Raw genomic sequence first — 11049 nt, 5'->3', positions numbered from 1 at the left:
TTATCAAAGGAGAAACAAAAAATTAAAATAAATAAATAAATAACATAATATTAGTGTGTTAGTTTGAATTTTAAAAAGTTAGTTATTGGTTATGGATTGTATTTAAGTTTGATGTTTGTTATTTTTTATTTTATGTTGGAAGTTATTAGGAAGTTATTTGGCCAGAAGAAGTTATCTTCTGAGAGAGCAAACTGCTCTGATACATTTGCAGATTGTATTTTCCTTTGTAAATTAATGAAAATCGCAAGTTTACTTGCAAAAGCCTTTTCTCTATAATTCTGGTTGTTATCAATAGGGAACCCCAAGTCCCCAATTTGCAAGAGATAAAAAGCAGTCCCAAAATATTGTTAGAGAATTTGTTAAAATACTCCAACACTTCTGAGCACACTCAAATATGTTATATTTAGGTAAATCATATTTTATTGTGAAAATGAGTCCTACTAATATGTTGCAAACATTTTTCTTGTATAAAATTTAAGAATTCACACAATCTTTTCCAGAGATCAAAACTGAATTCTACAACAATTATAAAACTATAAAGTCCTAAGGAACGCATGATATTAAATAAATAAAATTACAAGTCCTGACAAAAAAAAAATGAAAGTTGAGAATAGTTCCTTAAACTGGCATTCCCCTTAACTACCAACACCTTAGAGGCTTAGACATTCACAAGAGTGCCCATACCAAATTGTTGAAGAGTGTTGTAATGAACTAATAGAGGCAGAAAAATATCTGGAAAAAATCATCTTCACGAGATGCCTCAATTCTTGATCTATCCAAAAATGATAGTTCCTGTCATGGCAAAACTGTATAAGCGTGTCAACTAATGCAACAATTTAAGATATTGAAAAAACAAAAGCAAAGTTCAAGAGCACAACCGTACATCATGTCTATTTTATAAGTGTGTGCACATCCCAATCATTCATCAACCTCAACACCAGACATAGGAACCTCGGTGTTAACTTGTTCATCATCACCATCACCATCGTTTTCTTCTTCACTCTTGCTTCCGTCATCCATTGTATCTTTTTTAAAGTAATCAACTTTGAAGTCATAATCACCATCCATGGGATCAGATGTGTCGGCTTTATTAGCCTTCTTCTTTTTCTTCTTCTCTGCTCGCCTGATCTTTGGATTAAGTATACCATCCGCTGTATATAACTTCTCATTTTGTTTACTAGATGCACTTTTACCCTTCTCCTTGCTAACTTCATCTTTATCACATTCCATAGATTCATCCTCATCGTTGTCCTCCATGTTCCCAGGTTCTTCATCTCGTTCTAACAACTTAACAGGTTGATCATCCTAGAAAAACATATTGAAGAAGGTAAGATGTTTTAATTAATAAATTTTACACATTACAAGTTTTAGGATAAGATGTTTCGATTAATAAAATTTACGCACGACAAGTTTTTTATGACTAAAGGGTGTCGTTTGGTTCAAAGGAGTAGAGATGAATAATGTCAAGAGTATACCTCTAACATTGTCTCATCAAAGTTGAGCGGGCAACTTGAAGGAACTTCAACAGGATCTAAGTCAACAGTAGATTTAAGGTTCCCAATAAATGAAGTTTCACTATTGTAGACCTCATCAATGTTAAACTCTTTAGAAAACTCTGAAACTATCTTGGCCTCTGAAGGTTCTGTCTGATCCCTAACTGGGGGCATAGTATAATATGGAATTTTACCTGAAACAGTACATTTATAAATTATTCTTACTTTTGGTAAGGCATCAAATTCTTTGTAATTTTCAACTTCAACAGAAACATGTTTGAGTTTATCTAGCATACTCCATTATGAATATTCATACCTTCATTCCAGTCATGAAGAACGATTCTTGCAGCAGCATCAATGTCAACTATTCCACCCTTCTTGAGCTTGCCCCTAACAGTAGCCACAATCTGTAGGAAGTCATCAACTGAATCAAAACTTGGAATCTTGTAAAGAGATACCAGCACCCTGGCGGGACAGAGCTTTAGAATTTCTTTCACTGCATCGTACACAAAAAAGGAAAAAATGATTAGACTTCCCAATGGAACCTGAAAGTCGGGATTTCAGAATTAAGATTATAAGGAGACTTCAAAGCATTTGCCAAATGATTTCATTTCAATAAACCAAACTTTGATTTACATCATCTAGATGAGCAGATTAATGGAGGGATATACAGAGGACATAAAGCTTTGCCCGTGGCATTACTCCAATATAAAGACCTAAATAAGCAGATTAATCAACGGGGGGAGGAAATGACTTCAAGTACCTGGGCTAATGGGATCATCTAACTTCTCAATTCTCTTGCAATTTTTTAACGCAACGGTGGCATTATTTTCTTGAGACTTCAGCATAACAACACCCGGGCAATCAAGCAACTTAACATTTTTGTCCAAATGAACCTCTTGCATTGACCTTGTTAACCCAGGAGTAGCACCGACATTGACAACATGGCATCTCTTTAAACTGTTAATAAGACTGCTCTTACCAACATTGGGCAGTCCAACCAGACCGACAGTGATTGACTTCTTGATCTGTGAAGACAGCCAAAATAATTAAGGAAGAATTGATAAGAACCATAAATTATAAGACTACATAGAAGCAAAGCTACAATAATTGGGGGGCAAATAAAATTATCAGGCAAATGTAGAATTACAATCTCCATTGAATAGATAACATCACATGAATGAAGAGGCACGTATAGCATAATCTTCTAACTTGCGATCTTTCAACATTATTAAGCTACATGATCAAGCCCAGTGTACCATTAAAAGTATCATGGAATATGTTACTTACATCCACAAAGCATCAAATTCATGCATACATAGATAAAGAAACAAGCAGAAGACATTGTAAATCAAAGACATGACTTCAAACAGATTGAATGGCATCGAAACTATAATTCAAGACAAATTTAATGAATATGCTGTGAGATTGATACTTCTCTTACACCGCAGAAATTGTAAAACTCACTTTAATTATACAAGCAGCTATATCACTTAATCACAATATGAAAATGTGAACTATAATTCAACCATATTATAAAAGCACTTGCAACATAATGGCTTCTTGAAAATTAAACATAAAAAGTGAAGACAAAGGGCAAGGGCATGAAAAGCTTTGAGCATTGAACATAAAAATGATTTTTTGTTACCTCATAGCTTCTTGAATAATTCTTCAATAGTTTGAGCAGTGTCTCAGCTCCAAGACAATCACTCAATTGCAAAGTATTACTTGGTTTGACTTTTTTAGAAGATTTCCACCCTAGGTTTGATCTTTGCTGTTGTGTACTGCACTTGAAAGCAACGGTAGGTAATTCTTCTCGAAGGTATTTCAGCCACTTCTCAACAGACTCTCGAGGAACAAGATCTGAATTAGAAGGACAAATGATTAGTCAATGAAAAAAAAGTATTCCTAAACAGAAAGATGCAAAAATAGTGACCATGGTAGTTACCAATTTTATTCAAAAGCAACACAAGACGTTTATCAGGTCCTGCTTTCATCACCATTTTTTCTATGTCAACACAACGAGTACCCAAAGGATCTCGGGCATCAAGGACCTCCAAGATAACATCAGAAGCTTCAATAACCTTTACCAAATCCTTGTAAAAGGCCCTGTCTGAACTATCTGTGGAAAAAGAAGACATGAAAACACAATGAACATCACACAAGCAATTAAGTAAGGCTATTCGACCTAAACAAAGTTTGCAGCAAATGGAAAATAAAAAATACCTCTAGTCGTCGGAACAGTGGGGGCACTATTAGTATTTTCTAGAGAAGCTGTTTCAACTGATTGGGAATTATCATCATCCACAGGCAAGCCCAACTTCCTTTTACGAGCCTGAAACAAGAGTTAAGCATGGTAAAGTTTCTAAATTCTAAGAAAAATGGAAATCATCCAATGCATACAAAAGAATAGTGTTATCATCCATACACTGGAAATTATAATAATGGATTTCTAAATTCTGAAAAGCCACTAGTGTCATGCATAACACATAATATAAATATTCCTACATCTCTGACTACACTGAAGCATCACAAAAGAATAGTTGTTTGTTTCTTGTGTGTACCTAATTATTTCAATTCTAATTATCGACGTTACTGTCTTCGAGGTAATTTGAACTTCGTCCCTGAAGATTACAAATGATTGGGACAACAGGTTTTGGAAAGAAAAACAAACGGAGCACGACACAAGCATACAGTCACACTAAGGCCTTGTTTGGATTGACCTATCTAAGCTTATCTACTGGTATGAGCTTTCGTAAGACTGTTTGGAGAGTTTATCATAACAACTTATAGACATGATAACTCATAAGTTGTTTTAAGCTTGGCTTCATGAGATATTTATGACAACTTATACGAAAGTAGTTTGACTTAATTTTATCTTTTGTTGTATGAATAGTTTATATACATAAGCACTTATATGCCTAAACAAACAGAGCAAGACACAAGCACTCTCACACTAAGGCTTTGTTTGGATTGACCTATCTAAGCTTATCTACTAGTATGAGCTTTTGTAAGACTGTTTGGGAGAGTTTATCATAACAACTTATAGACATGATAACTTATAAGTTGTTTTCAGCTTGGCTTCATAAGATATCCATGACAACTTATATGAAAGTAGTTTGACTTAATTTTATCTGTTGTACATACAAATACTTTATATGCATAAGCACTTATATGGTAAACATTTATGCTATAAGACAATTATTAAGCTATTTATCCAAACAGATCCTAATGCATAATGAAGTAATAAAATATAAAGTTGAATAAAAATACCCTTTCTTTTCGATCGGCTTTTTTTTGTTCCAATTCCTGAATAGCCTTTTCTCTACGAGCTTCAAGTAATTTCAATTCTTGTTCCTTAAAAGGCCAATCATTTGGAATACCAGGATCTTTCTCAACCTTCTTTTTACCACTTAGAAGAAGCTTTTTAGCTTCTTTTGTTTTCTTTTTGTTATGCTCTTTCACTTTCCTTATGATTTTGTATTTCTTCTTCAATGGAACTCTCTTACTCTTACTCTCTGCAAATTGAATTAAAACAAGCAACGATTCAGTTTAATCAAATAATAATAAGAACAATAACGATAATTGAAGTGATAAAAAGTGAATTACTTACTCTTGCTTTTCTTCACCATTTTTGGTTTGTTGTGTTGAGAAGAGAGAGATGAGAAAGAAGGGTTATGGTTGCAACTGAGCAACGAGATATTAGGGTTTAACAATGGCTTATAAATACGGCGTTTTTTCTTTCGATAAAAAAATGTCAACCAAACAATAGTACGGAGTTTTTTTTTTTTTTTGACAGAACCAAACAGTAGTATTATTATTTGATTAATTATAAATCACAAAAAGTATTCACCTCACCAAAAAAAAAACAACTTTTTTTTATGTATTTAATTGATATGCAGTATAAAATAATTTTATACTGTGAATCAATATCAATCATAGTTTTCGTCACGTCATCCCACTTCACCCCACTTTCTTGAGATGAAATTGCAATATGATGGTTATTTATTGGACGATCGTGTAAAACTATTTTTTTTATAAACAAATAATATTATAAGGAGTACAAGAGGTACTCAATTTCTTACAACACAAAGCCAAAAATCAAAAGCTTTGAAAACATCTCAGAGGGTTAAGACACCACTCTGAAAGAGAAAATGATAAATTTCGGCTAAACCGACTACTAAACCACAACCAAGAGCTTACTCTAATATCATCCATAATGGAAGATGAATTTGGAATCGTTCCTACAAAAATCACTTTGTTTTTAAGTTTCCAAATATTCCACGTAGTGGTCAACCAAATCAAATGTTTAACACACTCGTTTTTCTTTGCTTTTACCATGTCACCGAACAACTTAAAGTGATACCATCCATCTAATCATGCTGGAGTACTCTTTCCTACCCAATTAAACACCGCTTCCCATACACCTTTACTAAACGAGCAAAGAAAGAAGAGATGGATGCAATCCTCGTTATTATTAAAGCAAAACATGCAAGATAAATTTCGCGGGTTATGCAAAATACCTCTATGGTTGAACACTAATCTTGTTGGTAGCCTTTCTAATAACAACCGCCATCCGAACACATTTCCCTTGAACGGTACAACATTCCTCCAAAGTTTATTAATCGCAGCCAACATGATTTTTTTACTGTAAAAAAATTAAATAAATTGTTAAAATACATATAAATCAATTTTTATTTTTTAAACCTTTTAAAAAATCAAACTTTGTTCCCTTAAAAAAAATTGGTTTCAATTTTAGTCTCTATTTTTTTATAAAAATTTGCATCGCATGTTCTAACTAACTTTTTAATGATATGTTATAGGATCTTAAATATTTAATTTTTAATCATTATTAATTTACATATAACTTCAAATTTCAGATTAAATAATTAAATTTATATACTAATATTATTTTATTTTTTTTGACAAACTAATATTATTTTAATATTTTAATAAAAACATTTGATAAAAAAATCATTTGAAACATGTTACCTTGAACTTTTATAAAAAAATAAAAATTAAAATTGAAATTTTAGAAGACCAAAATTTAAAGAAAACTTTTACACATGGACTAATAATATGTTTAATTTTTTTAATTACAAACAAACTCGATTAATTACTTTCTCTATCGACTTTTTATGCGTTGTAATTCTCTTTGTATCTATTTTCGTCCATCTATGAAATCATTTTATTTCTCATTAAGTTTAACTTTGGTGGAGTGAGATAGGTAGATCAACTGGTTGAATTAATTTCCATAGTATATAACGGAGGTTCACCGAATTGTAAAGGTTGAGTACACTTTATGCTCTTTATAATTCAATTTTTGCTTATAAAAAAAAAAACTAGTTGAATTAATTGAATTAAATGTTAAGGAATTGAAGATACATTGATAGGGTTATATTCATTCCATTGAGTTCCATTTTCATTTTCATATTTAAACTTCATTCACAGTAAAATGTTTCATTCATTCTTGAACACTAGTCGGCCCTAGTATTAACACATAAAAATATTAGGCTAAATTGCACTTTTGGCTCCCTAAGTTTCAGAAACTTGTAATTTTGGCCCCTTATGTTTCAAAATAGCACTTTTGGCCCCTTAAATTTCAAAAAGTTGCGATTTTGACCCCTTATGTTTTAAAATAGCATTTTTGGCCCCCTAAGTTTCAGAAAGTTGCAATTTTGACCCCCTATCTTTACCCTTTTTGCAAAAAGTTAATTTTGACCAAGTCAAAATTGATGTGGCATAATAATATATAAACCTGTTAAGCATAAACTGCAGAGGCAAAATAACATAATTAAAATGACATAACAAGTCAAACTTATTACATATAAGAAATTACATTCAAAATAAAAGTTCAAGACACTTTTCTAAATCAAAATGACATAACAAATCAAGTCATTACATATAAGAAGTCATTACATAATCAAAATAACATAATCAAAATGACATAATAAAAAGCACGAAGGGTTTCCAATTTCCATTGTTTCCTATTTTTGGATTTGGGATTAGGTTATTTTTTTTACGTATAGTGAGAAATCCTTTTGAATAAACGTCACGAAGGATTAGGTTAATTCTTTAGGATTTGAGATTATATGCGTGTTAGTGAAAAAATAAATTTAAAGCACGTGACTTCTTCCTTTTATTTTTTTATTCTTTTAGTTTTTTTAATTATAAGATGACAAAAAAATGCTGACGTGGCAGCTGAGTCACTTAAGTGACTTGCCACATCAACTTTGACTCGATCAAAATTGACCTTTTGCAAAATGGGTAAAGATAAGGGGTCAAAAGTGCTATTTTGAAATATAGGGGGCCAAAATCGCAACTACTGAAACTTAGGGGGCCAAAATTGCTATTTTGAAACATAGGGGGACAAAATCGCAACTTTCTGAAACTTAAGGGGCTAGAAGTGCTATTTTGAAACATAAGGGGCCAAAATTGCAAGTTTCTGAAACTTAGGGGGCCAAAAGTACAATTTAACCAAAATATTATTACTTATGCAAACAAATTTTTGGATAGCAAAATCTAAAATAAATGATAAGTTTTTTTTGTTTTACAAAATAAGTTTTTCTTATTATTTAATCATTTCTTATTATTCATATACCAGAGCTTATTAATTATAGAACTAATCAAACTTTTTTTTATAATGAAACTGAGGATCGTACCTACGACCTCTAACGTACTATTCAAACATCTCGCTATTAAATCAAACTTGGTGACATTAGAACTAATCAAACTTTAAAGATTGAGTTGAAATAATATCAATGAATTGATTATGCTGATGAAGTCACTCATATGCACGCATAACATATAAAAGAACAAACATTAGATATAAAGCGGCTAGCTGGTCATCGAAGCCATCATCATGCACATCACATTTTTATCATGAAACAAACAGTTATGATCATAATGTCATATTTGATTATATTGATCATATCATAATGTCATATGTATGTATGCGCAAAAGTATACTATACTATACTATATATATCAATATATGTATATGTATATAATATGGTCACACAATTCACACCACACATTGTAATCCTATAGCTTGATCATCACTTTTCTCTTGCTTCTCTTCCACACCTAATTTTTGTACTTGAATTTGTTGATTAATAACATCTTCAATAATATCTTCATTTTCATCCAATGAAATTGGAAACACTTCACAAGTCCCTAATGGGTTCACAACAACAATATTCACCACTCCAGCTTCAATTTTCTCATCCTTAACACCACCATATTTTGAGTAATATCCATATAACAACATTTGTATTATCCCTAAGACAAATCCAACCACATTTGGAAGCTGCAAAAAAAATACATATAATTATTTAATTGATGAAAAGTTTCTTTCATAATGTTAATTTAATTTATTTAACCAAATTAATATATATACTTACATAAATACAAATGTCGTTTTTAAAGAAACCGTATGCAAACCATACCACACCACTCAATGTAAGGAAAAGTGACAAATTAAAGGGCATAAATTGTACACTCCTTGTCTTAACAACTCGAACCTGCACATAATAAATAAATAAATAAATAATAATTTAGTATATAAAAAATAATAATTGATAGAGATTAATTACCAATTACTAATTGAAATTATAATAATAATTAATTTCCTTACCACAATGCTTAAAGGCGCAGCAAAGACAGCAATTGAGATAAAGGTACAAACCCATCCAAGGAAACTGACACGATGATTTTCATTAATAGCAAATTGTATGATCAAGTAGATCATCACAAATGAAACCACATTCATTAAGACAAACAGTTTAATGGTTAATTTCTGCAATTAAAAAAAATTAAACAACTTAATAATATGTGACAATAATGTTTCACCAAAAATTATAAAATATGTGACAATAATTTGTAAGAAATTTACCCTTGCATCTCTTGGTGCATAGAGTATGTACATGATACAATAGATCACTTCTACGACACATCCAAATGAATTAATCGAAACAAGGAAAATAGCATTTGTCTTTATCAATGCGTAATATAGCCATAACATAGAACTGAATAGTGCCACCAGATATGGCAATGATTGGAAACTTTCTGTACTTTTATTTTTGAATATTCGGATAAAAGTTGGCCTGCAGTAATAATTTAGATTATTAAGTCAAAAAAAAAAAATTGAAATAAAATTGGCATGATTTATTTTATACTATATCCTGGTTAAAGAGAAATATTAGCTAAGTATTCATGATTAAAGAAAATTGAGAGTATATGTACTTACACTGGAGCCAAATAGACCATTAAGGAAATGACATTACCTACACATCAAAAGAAAAATATGTTAGTAGTAATTCGTTATTTTGTTACTACTTTTTTATTAAGAAATATAGGTGGTTATAATTAGCACTATAGATTATATTTTTATTTTTTTTTAATAAACTATAGATTATATTATGAGACACGGTCGCTTGTGTTTTTTAATTAAAACAGTATATTAAAATATTTTGTAAGAGTTATAATATTTTATTTCATAAAAAAAAAAAGAGAGAAAGAGAAAAAAAAAATTCAACAAACTATATGTAGTGGGAATTTATGATCTACCAATACGTCAACCATAATCTATAGTAGTACGTAGGATTATCACTTCATAACTGCACCCAAGATACAAAAAAAAATATTAAGAACTAGTTGGAAGAAATTATAATCAAAATTTGTTTATGAATATTTAGAATCATCTATGAAGGATTCCGAATTAAAGTTAGAGAAAATAATAAAACAAACCAAAATAAATAAATACTAGAGTAAAAAGAGAAGAGAAAGTGGTAGAAACCATGCACATTCGTTATAGCATTTTACTTATACGTTTGATAGAAAAATAATAAAGAAAAGAATCAAGAAAAGAATGAAAGAAAGAAAGAAAATGATGAGAAAGTTGTAAAAGATTATGATGAAGATGATAATGGTATTATGTGTTTACCTAGAATGCCAAAAACAATGGCTAAAGTATGGACTGTATGGTGATTCATTGGAATCATAGCCATGATTCTCTTCTTCTTCGTTTTCCTAGATCTTGAGATTTTGATGATGAAACAAAAGAAAAATGCTAGCACAAGGTTTTGGGGTAAGGATTTGGGAAGAAAAGAAAAACCTTAAGATTGGTTTTTCTTCCAAATCAACCCCTCAATCTCATGCAAGCTAGCACTGAATAATGAAGAAGTTTTGTTGAGCAACTCATGCTATATATACACAAATGGACACGGAGTGAGAAGGAAAAAAAAGAATAAAAAAGAATTAAAATGAGGAAAAAATTAAAGAAAAAGGAATAAAAAAGAAAAAGAAAAAATGGCGCAAAGTATGTATTAATTGTTATTATTAACGAAAGTGTTGTGTTTCATTCATGCGTAATTAAGTCATTCAGGGTTCATGAGGGTTTATTCTTTTTAGTAGGTAGCGTGCCACAAAATCATTTACCTCCCTAACTATCTAATTACGTGGCATATCAATCATGTTTACGTGACAAAAATATTTTGACTTATAAAAAAAATTAATATACTTTTCTTAGTATACCATAAAGTTTTAATGGATACAA

General features: G+C 30.7%; 2 protein-coding genes across 5 annotated transcripts; both read right to left on the bottom strand.

Moving 5' to 3' along the window:
• Positions 1 to 444: 444 nt before the first annotated feature.
• On the bottom strand, positions 445 to 5293 carry LOC123910671 (guanine nucleotide-binding protein-like NSN1). Of its 4 annotated transcripts, none has more exons than XM_045961853.1 (10): positions 5107 to 5293; positions 4767 to 5011; positions 3720 to 3828; positions 3442 to 3615; positions 3142 to 3356; positions 2257 to 2521; positions 1810 to 1989; positions 1476 to 1687; positions 879 to 1305; positions 445 to 806 (listed from the first exon to the last, which is right to left on the bottom strand). In XM_045961853.1, exons 1-9 carry the CDS (start codon positions 5123 to 5125, stop codon positions 919 to 921), a joined length of 1806 nt encoding a protein of 601 aa, XP_045817809.1. In that variant the 5' UTR covers positions 5126 to 5293; the 3' UTR covers positions 445 to 806; positions 879 to 918. The 4 variants fall into 4 exon arrangements, with proteins under 4 accessions (XP_045817809.1, XP_045817806.1, XP_045817808.1 ...); XM_045961850.1 differs by having other exon boundaries at positions 884 to 1305; positions 5107 to 5261; XM_045961852.1 differs by having other exon boundaries at positions 445 to 792; positions 5107 to 5257.
• Positions 5294 to 8294: 3001 nt separating this feature from the next.
• On the bottom strand, positions 8295 to 10674 carry LOC123910670 (bidirectional sugar transporter N3-like). The gene is made up of 6 exons (XM_045961848.1): positions 10438 to 10674; positions 9742 to 9778; positions 9388 to 9598; positions 9130 to 9291; positions 8897 to 9016; positions 8295 to 8802 (listed from the first exon to the last, which is right to left on the bottom strand). Exons 1-6 carry the CDS (start codon positions 10499 to 10501, stop codon positions 8518 to 8520), a joined length of 879 nt encoding a protein of 292 aa, XP_045817804.1. The 5' UTR covers positions 10502 to 10674; the 3' UTR covers positions 8295 to 8517.
• Positions 10675 to 11049: the final 375 nt, after the last annotated feature.

The sequence above is a fragment of the Trifolium pratense genome, linkage group LG2 (genome assembly GCF_020283565.1).
Source record: "Trifolium pratense cultivar HEN17-A07 linkage group LG2, ARS_RC_1.1, whole genome shotgun sequence".
Taxonomy (NCBI): domain Eukaryota; kingdom Viridiplantae; phylum Streptophyta; class Magnoliopsida; order Fabales; family Fabaceae; genus Trifolium; species Trifolium pratense.
This window is presented reverse-complemented; position numbering and strand designations above follow the sequence as displayed.